At 38.6% G+C, this 20,641-nt stretch overlaps 1 protein-coding gene across 1 annotated transcript; it reads right to left on the bottom strand.

Moving 5' to 3' along the window:
* Positions 1-7,978: 7,978 nt before the first annotated feature.
* On the bottom strand, positions 7,979-17,627 carry C1H3orf85 (chromosome 1 C3orf85 homolog). The gene is made up of 4 exons (XM_031556439.2): positions 17,469-17,627; positions 10,833-10,981; positions 10,539-10,624; positions 7,979-8,751 (listed from the first exon to the last, which is right to left on the bottom strand). The coding sequence occupies exons 1-4, from the start codon at positions 17,515-17,517 to the stop codon at positions 8,673-8,675; spliced, it is 363 nt and encodes a 120-aa protein (XP_031412299.1). The 5' UTR covers positions 17,518-17,627; the 3' UTR covers positions 7,979-8,672.
* Positions 17,628-20,641: the final 3,014 nt, after the last annotated feature.

Here is a 20,641-nt window from a genome sequence, read left to right as displayed (position 1 = left end):
TGCGAATTTAATTTGAGTTTGTTTTGCTGGAACCAGATGTTCATCAAAGAGAATAGAGCATTGTTTAGATATTTGCAGAGATTTAATTTGTACAGAGCTAGGCTCGCTGAGTAAGCTGGTGTTTGCTGGAATAGTCTCTGTGGAAGATACTGCTGTGGCCCTGCTCTCATGTGCGCAGAAATTGCCTCCCATACTTCCTACCTGCTCTTTAAATTTAGGTAAGAGATACAGAGGCTCTAGAAATAATGTTAGTTTCAAACCACTCTCTTGGTCTTTGGAATGATCCTATTGCACTATTAATATGACTTTATGGACTTTTGAGTAATGTTATGTGCTTTGAAAAGTGCTCAAAGAAAGTATTTCCATGTAAGTGGGCTAAGGGTGGCTGCTGAGGACTTCTGCTAAAAAGTGGCTCTAATGGAACATTGCAGGGAATTCAGGTAATTGAAGTGGTCATATATGCATGTGTAAGTATAAATTCAAGTAATCTGCCTTCGTTCTCACTTTCAGGGAACTTTTAGTTCAAAAGGCATGAGTACGCAAGAATGAATGCTTGTGGACTGCAAATTTTAATTGTTTTTTAGCTGCTTGATGCAGTGAATAGAAGTTGTGCTCAGCTGGAGTTGTGTTCATTCCACTTAGAAGTAAAGACAATGCTATATGATAGGCAGTAAAATTCACAGCTAGACACTTGACAGTAAAATATGATTCCATATTTTCTAAAAGTTTATATAATAAATGAGTGTGTGTGTGTGTGTGTGTGTAAGCCACACTAAAATTATCTTAAATTTTATTTCTCTGAAGTTTTTCAAACCTCATTCATTGACATTGGGCCCAGGACAGAGATGAAAGTGAAAAGCTGTGTTTCTCAGGCTGTGAGTACACTGCTAGCCCATTATACTGATATTTTTGTTCTGTTTGTGCAGTCTTTGCATGGATTAATCTCTCTCTGTTGCTTCTACTGATGAAGTATCCATATAACTGCTGTTAATGACTTCTGGAGGCACCGATTAGTGTTGCATTTCACTTTTTCGGGCATCCATCCATACTGAATAATACTTGGATCTCATTGCTATCTTGTAATTCTATGACACTTTCCAACCTATTTTTGGAAAATGATGTGAACTATTATGCTGTCTTAACAAGAAACTGTCGTGCTGCTGAGAAACTTCTGTAACGTGTGTTCACTATTGTTTAGTAATCACTGAGTGTTCACTTCCATCTAACGTGCTTCTTAAGTGATTTTAAACAACAAAAAGGAAAAAAAATTTGTGTGTATATGTGTTATATGTGTGTGTTACACACAAACAGACACACACACATATATGAGGACTGTTCTGAAAGTAATGTCTGCAGTTTTACTATGTTGGCCCATGATTTCAGAGATGGATGTTGGTTCTATGGCAGTAGAGGTAGAACCTTCCCAACAGTATTCCCTTACGTTTAGTTGCCATGCAACAGGTGGCAGCAGAGGGGCAGTCTGACAGAATGCTATCTGACATGGAAATGTGTATGAAGCAAAGATGTGTCAGTGAACTCTTCCATGCAGAAAAAATAGCATCCATAGACATTCATCAATGGTTGCTGAGCATTTCTGAAGACCAAACAGTGGATGTGAGCACAGTGAGATAGTGGATGGTGCATTTCAGCAGCAGTGACAGTGGGTCACCTTCATTGGTACAGATTTTGATGTTCATCACAGGCAAAGATACATGACTAAGGGTGGTGCCTATGTTTAAAAACAGTGTTTTGTAACTGAGAATTTGCTGTATTATAGAGTATTATTGTGATCTTTGTGTTAGATGTAATTTCCACGGAAATAGGAGGCATTAATTTTGGAGCACATTTTGTTCTATATAGCCTCTTCTCAAGGATTCTTTCAACAGCAGTGTTGTGCAGTCACAAGTTAATAACAGTTCTGTCACAAGATAATGAGACAGGAACAGTTATAATCGGCTATTTTCATTGAACCTAATGAATGGTAGTGTTGTTAAGCAGAGTATGATCTTGTACTAGAAATATATAGAATTCATATCTGTACTCTTCAGTGCCATCCTGATACTGCAAATCTTGCAAAAGATGACGTATCACTTGTATCAGGGTCAAATTCAAAGGACAGGTTTAATCCTTTGCCAGACAACTTACTGGCATAGATGAGCTGCTTTCAGTCACTTCTCAGAACCAAAACTGACAATTTCAAAGTGTTTCTCTCAGAGATCCCCTTCCAGGCTAATAGTGGCAGCAGCTTTGAGCTGGCAGATTTCAGAGTAGATTATTTCAACTTGAAAAAGACTCAGATAAAACTTGGCTGGCCCAAGCTATCACAGTGAGCTTCTGTGACAAATGTAGTTATCTGTTCCTAGTTCTCCTGAGAGTCATCATTTCTTCTAATCAACCAGCTGCAAGGCAGATGAAGCAGCATTCTTGAGTTTTATTCTCTGCTTACTCATTAGGTCTTATTCAAGAAGCTAATCTTAAGAGAGTGTGCTGGCTTCTTCATGATGCGTACTGGATGACCCTTCACTTCTAGGCATGCAATGTTAAGTGTGAATTTAGACATCAAATGTAGGGCTCTGCCCATCTCAAATAATTCCATCTTCCTTCCTGCACTGTGTTGCTGTTGCTCCCATCAGCAATGTAGATTCAAATCATTCACTGTAGGAAAGAGGGATACTGTAGGCAGACTAGGGATACTCTGAATATCTTTCAACTTCCTTTCCTTGTTTCAAAGCAGCGTATCCTAATAACATAGTCCATTCTTTCAAGGAAAGGGACTTTTTCATGATTTTCTTAGTAATTGATGCTGTATATGCAGTTCTTGACACAGCTGACCTTGACAGATCAAGGCAGCCTGAACATTTTAGAGAGGCACAGAGTAACCTGTAGTTGCTAAAAACAGTACCTGTGGATGTACCTTGGCGAGATCTAATCCTGTGGCAATTACTGAGGGAATGAAAATAGACCTTAGCCTGGGGCAGAGGGGATGAGAAAGAGTAAGGAACTGTGTAACCATTAATAATGAAAAGAGAGATTATTATCTTACTTGTAGAAAAGTGATTTCTGTGGTCCACAAAGCCTAGTGGTTCTGGTTGAATTGTCTCTATGCTTTAAAAAAGGTAATCGTCCCAAGTGACATTTGAGTAAAAGTACATTTCCTTTTTTTTTTTTCTTTCCCCTTAGTTTAACTGTGATAAATGTTTACAAGGACTTTTCCTCCTTTCTGTAATCACTATTAAAAGTTAAAACCACAAGTCAGTACATATAGCTTTGGTATAATGCATGTTTTCTATGGCAAAAATCATCCTGCATCCATTCTGTGGGGTAGAGTGGGGGGAGGTATCAGGCCCAAATCATCAGAAAGCTCATGATAGATCTGTCAGCACACAGATTCCTATCTGAACTCCTCATGAAAGGAAATGCTACAAAATACTGGAGCAAAGACAGTAAGAATTAGTGGCGCTTCATAGTGTTCTGTGCAAAGTTCATCCAATTCATGATTGATATTGTTGTCTGAAAGGCAGATTCACTGTGCAGTGTACAGTAAAACCATCTCACACTCAAGATATTGATTTATTGCAAAGTTTGGATGCTATGTATACCAAGTCTACAAAGCCAGCATACCCCTGGATTTTCATGGTACTGTTTTATACATATTTTTATCACTTGACCACTACCCCAACCCACCTCCAACCTACAACTGATCAGTTAAAGATAGGGCTCATCCCCCTACCTGCAGGCTAGCTAGACATGGTAATCAGTTGATTAGCAGTTTAGAAAACTGCATGTTTTTTCTAAAGATACTACTTTCTTGCAAGACAAGATAAGTTGTTGCATTGTGATTAAGAATTCTTCTACTTAATCACAATTAGCAGTTTCAGTGATGACCACCCAGATCTAGATAAAAATACACATATGCTGTATAAAAAGATACACATACAAAAGCTTGTACAAAGGTTAGTTCTTATCTGACAACAATTTCACAGGGAAAATTTATTTAAAATTCGTTCTTCTAATAACTGTTTCATCACTTATTTTGCAGTGGTGAGCAGCCACCACCAAGCACCTCAGTTGTTTTGTTGTTTTTTTTAGCTTATGGATATTTTCTTGTCCTTGAACAGCTCTACCTGCGTTTTGAGGATGCAAGGCAGTCTGCTTTCTCATGGCACCTTGCACAGTTAGGATTTGGATTTATGGTAATAGTATTGACAGCAATTGTAAAGATGTTTTTTAAGCCTTCCCTGAACTAGCTCCCAGCTTCACAGTAGCTTTCAGTCACAACCAGGACATAGTTGAATTACTCTGACAGGATCTCACATGCTTATTCAGTCCTATAAGAAGACTGTGACTGGCATGAAATCACTTCAGCGGTGGTCATGTAGCTGGGAGAAAGTAGCTGAACAAGAAGTGTCACTCCAAGCTGACTAGCCAACAAGGCCAGGTAGGTCACAAAGGCTGAAGTGCTGGCTCTTTTTCCTCCTGCCTTCCTGTGTCTGGCCTGACAATGACATTAGGAAAGCTTGCTCCCCATAGCAGATGAGGGGTAACTTCACACTACTGTGGTCAGTGAGTACTTGTTTCACCCCTAAGATAGCCAGCCATGAGCACTGAGTCTGCCTGTTGCTGTTGTAGAGCAGGGAAAGTAGACTCCACAGGTATAATAACCATATGGTGTGTTTGAACAGCTGTAAGGACAGAAAGGTAATTGCTGATGCTTGTGGCTGTCGTAAGGTGATAATCACAGGCAGAGAATGCTTACCTCTTTTCCTGACTGAACTTATCAATGGTGGATAATTTTCAATCTTTATGTTCTAGCTACTCATCTCATTGCTTCCTACAAATGACTCAAAACACTAATAACTTCTTTTCCACTCTATATGGAGTGGTTATGCACCTGCCTTGGGTGGGTGGTTTGTATATTCAGTCAGCCAACATAAAATCACTTTGAATGCCGCTCGCTTTTGCTGGCACTGAAAATTACAGCAGCAGGTATAGATTAGGTAAATACTTTGCCTCAACTGTTTTGGTTTAAATTAAGACAACAGATCAAGTGCAAAGTGAGTACATAAAAGCAGCGTGATTCAAGCTCAAAAGTCCTTTGCACTGAAATTGTTTGAGGCCAGGTTCAATCATAAGAATTACCATAGCAATGAAGTACCGTGTAGAACATCCATTGAAAACCAGACCCCACTTGTTCTGTTTGTAGAAAACATTTCAACTCCTAAAACCAACAATTTTCTCATTACCTCTATATACTGTTACTTGTTTGTTCTGCTGAGCTTAAAGAAAACAATGTTTCTCTCTACTTACCTCTTCTCCAGCATTTGTAAGATAGGTTATACACAGGTTGCTTGGGTCATGCAATTCACCCTGCTTGCTTTGTTTAAAGTGGCTGAAATGGTTAAAGTGGTCTTGAATCTTTTAAAGAAAGGCCAGGTAGTATTAATCTTTTATTATTATTATTACTGGAGAGTATTTCCCTGTCACGTCATACAACTCTTAATTCTTCCATCTGGTTCTCCAATGAAGCAAGGCTCCTACAGTCATGTTGTCTTGTTATTGCATGTGTTTATCTCCCACCACAATAACTTTTCAACCTGTGTGCTGCTTCTAGTTCAACTTGACAGACTGGCAGAGATCACAAAGGTAGTTTGTTATGGCTAGGGTAGGTAGAATTAGGGATCCGAGTACCTGAGGAGTAGGCATGAAGTCTGAGAAAGGGGCTGCAGATCTGACTTAGTCCTTGAGTACCTCTACAGGACAGATACCCATAAGCACCTCAGCTGGGCAAAACCTTCTGCTGGAGGTAGTATTCAAGCAGGCACCCAGTCATCCTGATTTCTGTACTTCTACTGATCATAGAAAGACATCATGCTGGCATTCCTCAGAAAAGAATTGGCAGCTCAAGACCACCTGGCAGAAATTATCCTGCATCCATCCAACTAATGTCTGTACAGAGACAGGTCTGAATGCAGTTTTTTCACCATCCACTCATCCTCTCCCCCGGGACCTGGAAACTGGAGTATTCAGAAATTAGCCAGAGGTTCTGCAGCTCTTGCCGAGTAGCAGTTCAACTGCTCAGACACAAAGCTTCTGGACACTGAAAGCAATTGCTCTCCTGTGCACCCGTTGCATGGATCCTGTGCCCTAAGGCTTGTATTTCCATGCCCATAATCAGCAGAGCTGCACTTGAAATTCTCTTTCTTTTAGGAACGTCCTATGGATTTGCCATCAATAAGAAATTGTATGTGTATCTGTGCTGTGTGGAAATAGCAAAGAGGAAAAACTGTACGTGGCAACAAGAAGATGTGGAAAGAGGTACTTAAGAAGAGTTCAAATTTGCTTATGCTGAAAGACTATGTGAAGCTAATAGAAGGGAAGCAAACTCAGACAATACTTTTTTTTTTCCTGATTCTTAATAAAAAGCAGAAGGATTTTCATATCCACTGTCTGGATGAAAACCATTTGCTCATTGTCATGAGTGGCATGTATTTTGATAACACAAAATAAGCACTTCATATTCCACTGCTACTCATGCGTGCACAATTCTTCCCATTTAATTCAGCAAGACTAATTATCTGAATTAGTAACATTAGCTTGAAGCTACAGCTTTGGAGATTGCAGCTCTGGCTTTCAGAACAACTCCTTTAAAGGAATTAGTCATGTCTAAGTACAACAGAACAGTCAAATTGCATCCCCTGGCTTTGTTTGACATTTCGGTCACAAAGCCAGCCTTATGCAAGACTGTCCTCGTGGCACTTGACTTAAGGCAGTGGATAGTCTAATTTTATTGCTCTGACAACCATAAAATGGCTCATAAAGATCGGGCAGTTAACTCACCATCTGACAGTGAATGAGGAAAGATGCACTGTGTTTTACCTTCCATCTCACTGGCGGACTTTGTTGCCTACGCTCTGGGGATGTCTGTTGTCCATTTCCAAATCTCCTCCTGAGCTAACCCTGATTTTGGTTTAACTTACTGTGTAAGGCATGAATACAGTTCTCAAGCACATCCCAACCCTCTGCCTTGACAGCAACAACACTGATTAGAAAGGCCGAGCTGAAAATAACAGCCCTTCAGTGTGCTGCACAAGTGACTTGAAGTGATGGCTGCCTGTGAGACCAGCGAAGTATGCAGCCAGCAGGGGCAGATCCTGTTGGTTGGTTGGTTTTTTTGTTTGTTTTGACTGTTTTTGGGGGGGAAGGGGTTGTTTGTTTGTTTGTTTTTACCTTGTATTTTTGCTACAAGCTGAAAAGCTTCAGACTCCCACAGAAATGCTGAGGAAAACAATAGGAGGTTGAGGATCTGCAAGACTGACCCAAGGTCAGGGGAGGACAGGAAGCAGAAGGGCATGGCTATGGATCTGCATATAACTAGTGCGGTCTCCCAGTCTATGCATCATTTGTTGCCCCTTATCTTCAAATGAACACTTCATAATTAAGTGGCATGACTGAAGATGTGAAATTCTACATGGCATATACTGAACTTGCCCCCTCATTTATCTCTTTCAAGTGTTTAATGAATTTTCCATTTCAGCTAATGAATACTGGCAATTTCAGGCCCATTGTCCTATGCAGAGAAATTAATAATGGCTTAAGGATAGTTTTGTACCTAGTAATGTGATAGAGACTGCTGGAAAGTCAGAATACACGTTCCTTTTTAGAACATTCAACATTATCTTCACATTCATTCCAATCAGCATGTAGTCATTCTAGCAAAGAATCTCAGATCCACAATATACAGAACGTGCTCTCTATGGGGAAAATTGCCTGCATTCCTACTCTGCCCTTCAGGTTGCTATACATCCCTAGAAGTTCCTCTCTTTCTGTGCAGAAATTTTGACCACAGTTGAAAAGTTCTGATATATTAATAACATCAAAAGAAATGTGGCTGCCCAATCCTTTCTCCAAATATGTCCTGAAATAAGTTGGCTTAATGGACAAGAATGGGGAAAATTATGCACCCAAGATCATACCATAAAAGCATTTTTTGTCATCACTCTTTATTAGGAAAAGAGCTGTGATAAACATTTTCACCATATTCTACTCCCACGTGGTAAGGAAAAGCAGCTTATGCTGGCAGGTTTAGTTTCATCATTTTTGGCATTCAAGTACAGAACTTAAAGTGCAGAAAGAGAAGTATACACAAGAGAGATGCATACTAAAACTCCTATTTGACCACAGTACTTGAAGAACTGGAAATATACTTGAATTGTAGGAAGTATATTCTTCCTATTAGCCAAACCTGGAGCAAATAAACTCAACTCCCTATCCAGACTCAGTGACTGATTTCCATTTTTTTTAATTTCCTTTCAGAAATGCAATTGAAGTGAAATATTGAGAAATAAAGATGTGGTTTTCTATTACAAAAAATATATATATAGTTTAAAAAAAAAACTTTACATGAAAACAAACTTATTAGTTTTTTTTTCTTGTTGTTTTTGTTTGTTTTAACATAATTGGTAAAACTTAATAGCTGCTAAGTCTTTGTGTCTTTATTCAATTTACTGTGACTTACATCCTATTTCTACTACTTCTCCACACAAAATATGTGGCACTGAGAAAGACTGTGTGTGTGAATTGTGGTGTTTAGACTGTGGTATGAGAGAAAGTAATTTGTGGCAAATAGATAACACTCCAAGTCCTAATATTGCCAGACGCGAGATGTGTAGGATTTAATTGTTTGTCCTACTCTGTTGTCGGAGGTGCGTCCCAGACTGCTGTAGCATGTCCATGTAAGATCTGATGTTGTCACTAGAAAAGATGGAATAAAATGGCTTTAGTAAATAAGTCTGCAAAATTATTTCAAGATCCTGTCAGCAGCTCTGGTCTTCAGATTTGCAACATTTGTTTTGGAAGTGTGGCCCATGAAACAGATTTCTGCATATGGTTTATAGGCTTGCTTTTCTTGGTTACCTCAGTAATGCAAATAATCATGAGCAATGAGGTCAGAAATCATTGTTTTGCTATCCAAAAATATTTTTCGAAACTTCTGGCTATATTTTTTTTCTACAATATGCCTTCATAAAAGTTCCGGATGTTAATTTCTGCCACGCTAGCATTGTGAACTTGATTTCAGTCCAGGACTTATCCAATCTCCCTCTGAAATCATAAATGTGCTTCAGTAGGAGTGCCTACAAACGTGTTTCTGTAAACTAGTTATAATCCTGTCATATGGCAATCATGAGGATTATCATTCTGGAGGAATAATTCATCTTGCAGCATGCCTGACAGCTGTCAGGATCACAGCCTTCAGACACATGGATTGGGCAACTTATAATTAGAGGTAGTTAGATATTTTCTGTCTGAATAATTTTTCCTCATGGAAAAGACAGGTTTGGGCATTTTTTTGTTTTGTTTTCCCAAGAAAACTAAGTAAAGTGACTTCAGGTAATTCCACGCGTCATGAGACAAACGCACTGCCATCCCAACACATTGCTACCCATATCATTTTTGGAAGTTGTGAGAGAATATCCTGATGCTTTCTCTCATTTGCTATGTCAGCTGAATGCTTGACGAGGAAAGAGTGAGTTGTAGCTATTTTTTCCATTTTGCATCTTCTTCAGCCGTCAGATGGAACAGTCTTACAAAGGTCAATCTGAGACTCTCCATGTTTTGTCTTATAAAAAGTGCTTTTCAGAAAAACCCTTATTTTAAAATGAACATTTTCACCTATTTTCAAAATGAAAGCTAATTTTAAAACAAAGCATATTCAATTTAAAGTACATTAAGTTTACCTGTTTTCCTGTTGGTGGGTACAGGTAGACTAATTAAATTGCTAATTTTTATCTACTATTTTAAGCTCTGAAACTTGAAGTTGCGTGAGATGACTTCTACCCACTCCTGTCCATTCCTAAGGAATGAACTATCTTGGTATGAAAAATTTATAATGGGAATAATGTGTTTGCTCTGCAATGTGCTTATTAAATGTAGCCATCTATTATTTTTTCCCTAAATTGGACAAAATGATGTCCCAAAAAATGTGTATGTTCTACCACAGTCATAAATAATTCCTTAATGATGATCTAAGACACTTTATTTCATGTAGTTGTAAGCTGATGCTTTTGCCAACTGCTATGTCTCATTCTTTGTTTAGTTCAGCCAAGCTTTTATTTTGCACTGAATACAGTTTTGTTACTGAAATAAATGCATTGTTGTTGGTTTTTTAACCCTTTTTCTTTTCAGGAATTGCTTTCCATCTGCTGTGTAAATCAACTATGAAGGCTATATTGTTGCAATTTAGATTTTGTGGACTTTTAAAAAGACACATTTTTCTTCATGACTTTACTAAATTCCTTCAAAGCGTTCCTAAGAAGGAGCTTAGCACAATAAAATGACTTCATTTAAATAACCATAAAACTGAGACAGTGAAGACCAATCTTTAATTTTCCAGGATGCCTCTTATAAACACAACAATTGGCATTATAATTATGGCACTGAGATACAATTGTTAGCATTCTTGTATCTGACAGTTTTACTTACTCAGGTACACACATGCATTGTGAGTCTGTGAAATACTCTGTTGAGAAGCCCCATCGTACCTGGCAATTGAAGGATCAAAGGAATAAGATCCCAAATCCATGTAGTACTGTGCTGTGTCTCTCAGAGCTGTCCATGATTCACTAATCTGAAGTAGATCAAAACAGAAAAAGAGCATTCAGAGCTGAATGAATATTACATGTGACTATGGAGAAACCTTACTTGCTCAGACAACAAGTGTCCTCTCTTGCCCCTAAAGGGTTCCTGTTTTTTGCCAGTCCCAGATCTGCCCTTTAGGATTTGCTTGCTTTTTTTTTTTCTTCTTTTTCAGTAGGTGAAAAAGGTGGAAGAAATACCTGCTCAGCCACCGAGTATCCCCAAGTATTCTGGCTGCTGCTTGGGTCCCAGTAGCTGTGAGAATATGGTATTTGTCGTTTAAGTCGTATAAACTGATTTGCTGATTCTTCTGTCAGAAAAAGTATTCCAAGAGCACCTGAAATGGTAACTGAGCAATATGTGTATGATTAGAAAAATATTTTTAGAATGTGCGCTTTAAAAACAAACAAACAAACAAAAAAAAACACATATTTTGTACTCCATAAAAATTTCTTTGTAATGATGGCTTATTTAAAAGAAGTCCGAGATAGTCTTACTATAGAGCTTCAAAAAGTTTTCTTTGTTTTGGTAAGTTTTTTAAGCCTGAAATTAATACAACACCTTCCATAAATTATTGTCTTCTGTCATATCCAGTTGGAAACGTTTGCAATCAAACTACAGTACTACTTTATCTTTAATAAAAGACTTTTTGACAGGAAAAAAAAAAAAAAAGATTGGTATTGCATAGGTCTCAGGTGTACTGAGAAATCTAGGCTTCAAGAAAATGCACCTAAACCTACCTATGAATTTAACTATGTTCCTGGTTTAGATGTATTTATTCTCATTTGCAGTGGTATAGAAATTACATGCATAGAAATGATTTTGTAAGGAAAGGATACTGTACATCTCGTTACCACACTGCTTTATACTGCTTTTAAGGTCATCCCAGATGCAGAATTTGTTGTATATCTTTTTAAAATGACAATTTTGCCAAAGGAAAAAGGGCTGAAATCCTCATTAATTTCATATGAAAGGCCTTGGTACAGGAAATGACTTTTCTGAGACTCTCCAGTTTTTGAGACTGAAATTCATTTAGAGTTAAACTGCTCTGAAATAGCACTTCAGTCTGAAACTTAAAATTTTTAATGAGCTGCTAATTAAGTTTAAACACTGATAAATCAGCTGAACTGAGGCCGGAATCAGTAAACAACTGAGCTGCAACTTGGCTGAATGGGTTTAAGTGGACCCCTGAGGATGCCCTGCACACAGTCAGTACAGATGGGCCAAGAACTTGAATTCATGTATGTAGCATCTTACAGGAGGGGTTCTGCAGGGCAAGCTACTGCCTCGCTGACCACTCTCCAGTGTCCTTATTCATGATTTCCTAAGAGGAAATCTGAAAACATCAAACATTTGCTTTCATGCACTATGCTGTGTAGAATCAGATCATTTGCTATTATTGACAGCTTTGCTGACCACTAACAGATATGGTCACTCTTCAGCTTTTCAAATAGAAAATGCTTATAGGAAGCAGCATTGTAAGGCACGATGTTTGCTGTTTCTCTTCATAGCCAAGAACGTGCTTGTTAAAAAAAAAAAAAAAAAAAAAAAGCTTGGCCTCAGAAAGAAAAATTATTTTTCTTTCATTTGTCCATTAAGCTTCTACAGGACTGTTCCAGAACTGTGCAAGATAAAACTAATCTCATGCCAAATTTCTGTAGTTCTCTGGCAACTTACAATTATCCAGTAGAAAATCTATGAGTTGTTAACTTTCCTTTAGTGAATTTGGGAGTTCTTTTGGTATTAAATATTTTGTAAAGTCATGATTATGTTTCTGGACTGAAGTAACTGAACTGGGATTGGCAATTGGCTCTGTAGCAGGCTGCACTTTTGTTTAAATATATATATATATAGTTAGTAAGGGCCATTAAACATTAAATTTTATCACCAGTCTGAGCTTTGGCCTTCTGGCTTCATGGTGTGCTACAAAAAACAATCATTCAGCAACTCAGGGTTTTTGTGTTTCCTTTCCCCACTGCCAGCATCTTCACAGAATGAGCTTGTGGCTGCACTGGTGGGACAGTGAGGTATTGCCTTGGCTCCTCTGGTGCGGAGTGCTGTGTTTTAAGGGTATTAACTTTCCGTTCTTGACACACTGTCTCCTCTGACTGCACCTGTATCCAGTGAGGAATGTTTGTGTTCTCGCAGAGCTGTGAGAGCAAGGTCTAAAAGATCGCATGGATAAGGACATCTGCTCTGATGGCACCAGATCTACAAGTAGCTCCTCTGAATTAAGTATATAGACTTCAGCAAATAACATCTGCCTTGCCTCAGTTTAAGTTTCTCAATCTGGGTATAATTTTTTTCCACCTTTTGAATGCCTTACTAAATGTTTGTGAATGAATTTGGTGTTCGAGTTTAATAAAAGAGTATTCCTGAAGGACTTTAGATTGCCACACATGCAACACATCTTGCAGAAGAGTAGCTCAGACACCAGGTGAACATTGCTGCAGAGCATTTGGCATGAAGCTACAGGGAGTTAGGAGCAGGTGGGTAGATAAGAGTTAATGAAATTGCTCACATGGCATAAAATTGAGCTGGAAAACAGGAAAAAAATTCAAATTGTAGAGAGACAAAGTTAACCTACTGTTAAGAACTGTGAGACACATTGTACATTAATGTTTTCATTCAATACTCTTATCCCTCTTTTCTCTTATAAAAATGTTATTTGAAAAGCATTTTTAAGGATTAATGGTCCAAAGGGAAAACAGAAGGAATGCAGAAGTGAACTGTTGCAAGGACTGTATCAGCCGTTACCAGCTAGAGTAGCTCCTTTCATCATCTCTGGAGATTCACTCAACATTCTTGTATGAAAAGCAAATAATAATAGGAAAAAAAATGGGCTGTTTTTTGCAAGCAGATGCTTAACTCGTGTAATTACTGTCTTCAGCAGATAGTTTTGTCTGTCCCTACACCTCAAAAGACTGTCCAGTGGGAACAATTACTAGCAGCCATTACTGCTATGATGATTTCTGAGCATCTCTGTTTGGATTAGGGTGAACTGGTATAACACCAAACCTGAGAGAACAGAAATAGTGGTAAACTTTTGTCATGCCTGTCAAAACAGCAAACACATATTTGAATGTCAAGAGCACTGTATGGAAATGGTATATCAAATAGCTATGAATGCCAAGATAATAATAATAACATTGAAAAATATTATATATTAATATATAATATAGTATAGAAAGAAAATTGTACATAAAATATAAAATCAACCTGCATGTATCATAAATTATTCTGAATTAAAATCTCTTAACACTAGGGTTAAGCAGAAATTGAACTCTACTGTGCAAGAATAAACTTTTTGAAAGGAAGATACTCAGCTAGATGCAACTGCAGAATCTTCCTAGAACAATGCTATCTTTGACCAGCTGAATGCATCATGATCCACGTCACCACATAGAGAAAATGTGAGGATGGGGTTAAATTTTGGCACCTTTGCCTATTTAGGAACCCATTTAACTGATTTTTTTTTCCTCTTCTTGAAAGCTGAGAAGTAGGAGCCATTGTGTGCTTAGCAGTCCTTGGAGAGAGAAGGCAAGCCATCATTTACATGTCTGATGATAGAGCTAAATGATAAAATGACAAAACTGTACACTTGTTTTAGGATAGAATATTCTTCCCCTTACCCAGGCACTCTTTAATCAAATCAGCAGTGCTGTGTAAGGGGTGAGAAGTGATGCCATAGCTTGGGACCACAATCTATTACATCTACCACAGGGAAAAGTGGTCTGATTTGCTGTGATATGTACAAAAAAAGACAATTCCTTAGCAACACTTCAATCATTCACTGCAGACATTTTCATATAAACTGGAGCTATTTGTTTCTGTCTCAATTCTGAAGAGTATTTCAAGTTTCTGACAACTTGAAAACCTGTTGCTGAAGTTATTTATATCAATGAACTTAAATGTCGAATGTCAGTAATTGCTCTGACTCCCTTACTTTTAGCTTAGTAATTCTTATTATCAGCTTTGGTGATTGCCTGGTCAAAATGTCAGCTCATGGGATAAGGCTGATGGTGTTATCAGCACTTAAAGCCAGCACCTGAGCAGAACTAAGCATCAGCCTTGTATACTTCAACCTTGCTGACGTTGTTGACGCTGACGTGTTGGGAACTTTGAAAAGGTAAATCTAACGCTGCAGCTCAGGTGCGTGTCTTAAAATTAGGAATGGGCCAAAATGGACCCTCATGCTTCAGCTGTCTAAATTCAGAAATGACTCACAAAGTCATACCCCAGGACTTGGCCTTTGGCTGTTGAGTTCTGTTTGAGTTTTTTGGTCTTTCTTAGATAACCTTCCAATCATATGTAAAGCATCTTTATGAATTAAAAGATTCTTATTTACTATTTCTGAGATATTTTACATTTTTGATCAATTTATTTGCAACACCTAAGGACTCGGCATACCACAGCGCAACAGAATAAGCACTAAAAGTAAAGCAGCATGGAAGTGGCTGGTTTGTTTCCACAGAAGTACTTCTTTAGGTTGTGTGATGCTGTGGAAATTGAAGTGTTGTTGTCTGTCAGCACTTCACATACTTGAATGGATGGCTGCAGGAGTAGCTTTTTGGATTCTGCAGGCCATCTTTGTTGCCTTTTCCAGTCAAAAAGCACAGCTAAGCTCAAATCAAATGTTCGAATGTTGCTTTTGCAAATGGTGAAAAAAATGTGTGCATGCACATGGGCTATGTATCTTGAAGGGTTCGGAAAGTAGCAGGCCTTTAAATTAGATTTTCTAATACCTGTCAACTACATAGTATAAAGTCACCAATTGTTGAATGCTTCAACACCATGCAAATACTTGTAGACTGTAAAATTTTGGTCTCTATTTTTAAAATACTGTAGTGTTTATTCTTTGACAGTTCTTAATTTTACAGCACAGAACTTGAACTGGAAGGGAGAGCTCAGTCATGAAGAATCATGAAGAATCATTCCCTCTTCAGCAAAGGCAGTCAAGATACAGACACAATGCAGAATTATGTGTTGAACGTACTGTTGGTGTGATGCCAGCAGGTTCACACTGGGATCAGGAATGTTGTCAGGTATGGTAAAATAGCAGGTGAATTTGGCAAAATTACTGGATAATTCTAGGGAAGGTATTATTTCCCCTGCAACAAAGGGTTAAAAAATAGAGGTCCTGCTCAGTGGATCTTGGTGAAAAGTCTTTCCTAAATCCACACGTGGCTATCAGTTCAACTTTGAGTGAATGAACAGGACACGCCAGTCAGGTATCTGAGACCATTCAGCAATGATGCCAGCACATCACTTCCCATGCTCTATCCATTGCTGCTGCACTATGCAGAGATTAGAGAAAGGGAGCCAGCAAACAGCCCTGCAAGCCTGTTCCCAGAGGTGTGGAGGTGGTCTAATATTGAGGAGTGATTTATAGTGGCTGAGCTGAGGGTGTGATGAAGTGTCAGTTTGTCATCAGTGAGCCTTGCAGACTCTGTTTTAATTCACCACTGCCTTCTCCATTGTGAAAAGATTCACATTTAATGAAAAGCTGAACTGTTTGTTGCCAGCGATCAATAAAAACTTTTAAGAGCTCATTAGAAATCAGCAGTAAGTAGTTCTCACTTTTTAAAAAAGGAACCCAGGAAGGAGAGCAAGCAAGGCTGCTGTGAAAGACGGACACAAAAGGGAGCAAAGATAAGAGTCTTCCACATGAAGGGCAGCAGGGTGCTGTCCTCCCTATTTAATTCCAAGTGGAACTTTCATGGGAAGGAGGTCAGGTTCAAGCAGACAGACAAGTACTCAGGAGTAGTCCAAGCTCAGATGCACAGCAGATTAGGAAGTGCAGATAAGGGGAGAGGAAGGTATCTAATTTGCACTCTAGCATGCAGTAGAAAGACGGAGGCTCCTTCTACCCCCTTCCCTTTCTGCAGAGCCTCTTTGCAGCCTAATCTCAGAGAAAGAGCAGAGTTTGGCTCCAATTCACAGAACATACTGGTATTTGTGATTAAATATTTGTCAATACTATGCTATTTTTGCCTTAGTTCTTAAGGTTCTTCAAGTACGCAGATTATGCTTTTAATGCATGCATGGGTGGAGCATCTTTCCATGATGCAGGCAATCACCCAGGAAGTCTATAGTCACTTAATGCCTGCCTACTTTGTTCTAATGTAGTGAGGAATAAGTAAGTGGGCATGGACTGTAGCAATGTGTGCTTCTTTGAGAAAAGCATTCTTTCAGCCTTGCTGGTGCTGCAGCCTTGCTCCATCCATTTTCATACTGTTCCAAATTTTACAGAGTGATTCTTGATTTTAGGTGTTGTAAAGGTCCAGTAATCAGAAAATATGAGAGCTTAAAATAAATAAATAAATAAAAGGCAGGTCCCCTTAAGCAATCTTGAATCAGATATCCCAAGACATCATTTATGAAACAGATGTGTGTTAATTGTTTGTGTTTTCTGTGTTTTCTGATGAGCAATAAATGATGATGATGAGAGCAGAACAATGTTTAGGAAAGATTCCAGGAGAGAAAGGAGAAAAAAAAAAGAAAAAGCACTAAGCTCTCTTAAAAATTTTAGTAGATCAGAAAACATCCTGTAAGATTCTCTTTCAGCTGGGAAAGTGTCCTCAACTCATAACACCTGAAAGGCTCAGTGGCAAGAGATTCTGAAGTAATCATAAGGAGCAGAATCAAGACTGTATTTCACAGACTTTGCTATGCAGTCTTGTGATCACCCACTCTCCCATATGTCCCTGCTGCAGTGATTTCCCATTAATTATCTCCCATCAGGACTGTTCTGGTGATATCATGTGGTTTTTTTGCCAGCTACATATTTAACAAGCCAGAAGGGATTGATATGAGACAGGGTGCCGTGCACTTACCTGTAAGCAGCAGAACAGACATCAAAATTTGAAACATTTTCAGAGACATCTCAGATCATCCAGAAAGTGCTTGCTTCATAAAGCAGAGATAGTTTTACAGTTTTATACTTTGTTATCTTTGAGTTTATAAATCATTTACCAGACACCTGTGAACCGCTGGTACAGGCAGAGGGCAGGGTACAGTGCTTAGTTCAGATTTGTCTTATATGCCTCTGTTTGTACACTTTGGACTTTGCAAACTGAGCCTCTAATGAGACATAATGACTCATTATTGTGTGGATACATTAACTTCTGCATAGGCTTTATAATGCAAAATAGCACATCGGGCTTGTTCTGTGCAGTGAATACAGCAGGTGTCTTAAGAGTCAGTCTTCTGCATGATTGTTTTCTCTTTATTGCAGTAATGGACATGAGCATTTTATTGTCAGATGTGAATATGAATGGTGGGAAATGATGTTTGAATCAACCTGTTCTGAAAACGCTGCCTAAGTATGCAGTATATTTAAGCTATATAATATTTGCATTGAGAATAAAAACATGAGAAAACTGGCTGAGAAAGGACTAACACAAGAAAAGGATGGAGGGACCTGCTGCCCTGAACTGGGCACAAATCATACGGTCTCCTGTTATCCTCTTCTAATGCTGGGAAACTATAGAGCATGGAACACTGAGTTCATGCTGTCTTACTTTTCCCACCACTCCAGTTAAATTTTGCCTTTTTGTATACAACTATCAATAACAGTTGTTTTATTGCAGAGCACTTTATCTTAATGAGCTCACCAATGCCAGTGACAACAGACAAGAGAAAAACTGAGCTCTATTGCGTATTAGGATGTGATGATCTGCAGTTCACCAATGCAGACGTGAAGACCTTTGTGCACATCAGGGAGTTGGACCTTGCTGACGTTACAGGTCAGGGACCAGATTCCACAGTGATGGACAACAGTATTTTGTCCTTACGCTTGCAGTAGAGCCATTCGTTCCAGTCTGTGAATGGAGCAAAAGTTTGCTGGGAAGCAAAATGTCATTTGGATATCTACATACATTCTTTATGCTGAAAGTAATGCATTCTACTTACTTCCATGGAAACTAGAACAGATACAAAGACTACAATACTATTCTTTAATTATGCAAGTTCTCAGCTACAAAAAAAATGTTTTTCAACATTGGCACCACCATTTGTCAATTCGCACAGATGAGCTGATTGAGATGTTGTTCATTTCATGTTGTGTGACAACAGTGCCTGGCCATTTGGAACGTGGATGTATTTCACAATGCTGCTGCCACTGCTGAAACATGCTTCACTTCACTTCACTGTGCTCACACCCACTGTTTGGTCTCCATCAATGTTCATAAATGTGTCAGTGAATGTCAATGGGTGCCATTTTTCCACATGGAGGAATTCAGTGATACACCTTTAGTCCATCTGCACTTCCATGTCAGATGCTATTTTGTCAGACTGCTCCTCTGCTGCCATCTGTTGCATTGCAGCAATATGTAAAGACATGTTATTGGGAATATTTGATCTCCATACCACCACCACCTGCCTCTGATGTCATGGATCAAAATAATAAAATAGGAGGCATTACTTTCAGAGCTGCCCTCATATTTACAGAGTCATTTGTTTTGTCATTACACAAGGGTGGGCTGAATGAACGGCTGGCTATTGAACAGCAAGCCTAACAGTGGAAATACTAACTTTGCACTAAACCAATTCTCACAGCTATAGTGAAGCTGTTCTTGAACAAACAACCAAAAAAAAAAAAAAAAAAAAGAGTCAATTTTGCATAAAGGCAGGTATTCTGCACTCTGGAGTCATGTTAACAACAACAAACATTCATTTTCCAAATTTATGATGTTGAGATCAGCCTTCTGCACCTTCCTCACGCTTGAACTACTAAACTAAGTGCTAGATGAGATTTTCTTTTTTTTTCTTCTTTTTCTTTCTTTCTTTCTTTCTTTCTTTCTTTCTTTCTTCTTCTTTCTTTCTTCTTTCTTTCTTCTTCTTTCTTTCTTTCTTTCTTTCTTTTCTTTCTTTCTTTCTTTCTTTCTTTCTTTCTTCCTCTCTCTTTCTTTCTTTCTTCCTCTCTCTCTTTTTCTTTCTTTCTCTCTTCTTCTCTCTCTCTTTCTCTCTTTCTTTCTCTCTTTCTTTCTCCTTTTTCTGCCTTTTTCCTTCTTTCTTTTGTTCTTTCTCTATTTATTGTGGCCTATCATTAGAAGTGTAAGGAATCAAACATTTGTCAATGCTTGAAATGGGTGTCTCTGACAGAGAGACTCTCAGCAGCTATAGATCCACAAGAAATATGATTCAAAGAAGCCTGCTATAGCTATCCTTTTAACTTGCACCATCTTTTCCAATCTGTTCCACAACTCTGTTTTACACAGACCTGCATTTCTATTACAGTTTGCCTCCCACAGGATTTTTTTCCCCTTCATTATACAAATTCTAGTATAATATATGAAAGAAAACGTTGGCCTGTGATTTCATATTCATTGCTGTTCCCTGTTCCTTAATGTGCAATCTCCTACTAGAGGGGAAAAATGCGAGTGATATGGCCTAGATCCAAAGAGGTGACAGCAGCCACTAAGACTTCATGCTACGTGAGAACAGTTGAGAGAGAGATATGGACTGGCCACATAAACACAAGGTATCTTCTGCTCTAATTATTTTAGGAAGTAAGAGGATGAGATGAGAGGTGGTTTGCTTGTTTTCTTAGAACAGGAGGAGTTCTTAAAAAAAATGATAAATGAGACAGAGACCGTGGATCACAAATGATCCTGAGTGCTCTAAGTCCAGGCTCTTGGAACTTAAAGTTTCATTCTTGTGCTTGCAGTTTCCACTGTAAGATCTGTAATGTGTGCTGAAGAATCCTAATTGCCCATATCTTTTACGGATAAAGCTTTGACTCTTACAGGGAAAGACTTCTGAAAGGCACAGGAAGTCCTCCAGTGAGATCATGTATTGGGGGTAATGCCACACCAAAACACAACATTTATGCTGCTATACAGACCAGGCCAGTCGTCTGCTAGTTTAGGAGATGATAGGAGATTTGGGAAGCAGCAAGTCTCCTCAGTTGTATAAATCCATGACACAAAATGCCCTTTCTAGTTTTCACTCTTTCACCCCTATCCTTTCACCTTCTCTTCCATGACTGATTTTGGCCTTGCTCTTG

Source organism: Meleagris gallopavo, chromosome 1, assembly GCF_905368555.1.
Source record: "Meleagris gallopavo chromosome 1, MGAL_WU_HG_1.1, whole genome shotgun sequence".
Lineage (NCBI taxonomy): Eukaryota > Metazoa > Chordata > Aves > Galliformes > Phasianidae > Meleagris > Meleagris gallopavo.
This window is presented reverse-complemented; position numbering and strand designations above follow the sequence as displayed.

What these genes read in the sequence shown, in the direction of transcription:
- C1H3orf85 (XM_031556439.2), bottom strand. Translation starts at nt 17,517, where the DNA reads ATGTCTCTGAAAATGTTTCAAATTTTGATGTCTGTTCTGCTGCTTACA. An exon ending in GTCTGTTCTGCTGCTTACAG is followed by an intron (nt 10,982 to 17,468) that starts GTAAGTGCACGG and finishes CATATTGCTCAG; the next exon opens with TTACCATTTCAGGTGCTCTT. An exon ending in GATACTCGGTGGCTGAGCAG is followed by an intron (nt 10,625 to 10,832) that starts GTATTTCTTCCA and finishes GATCTACTTCAG; the next exon opens with ATTAGTGAATCATGGACAGC.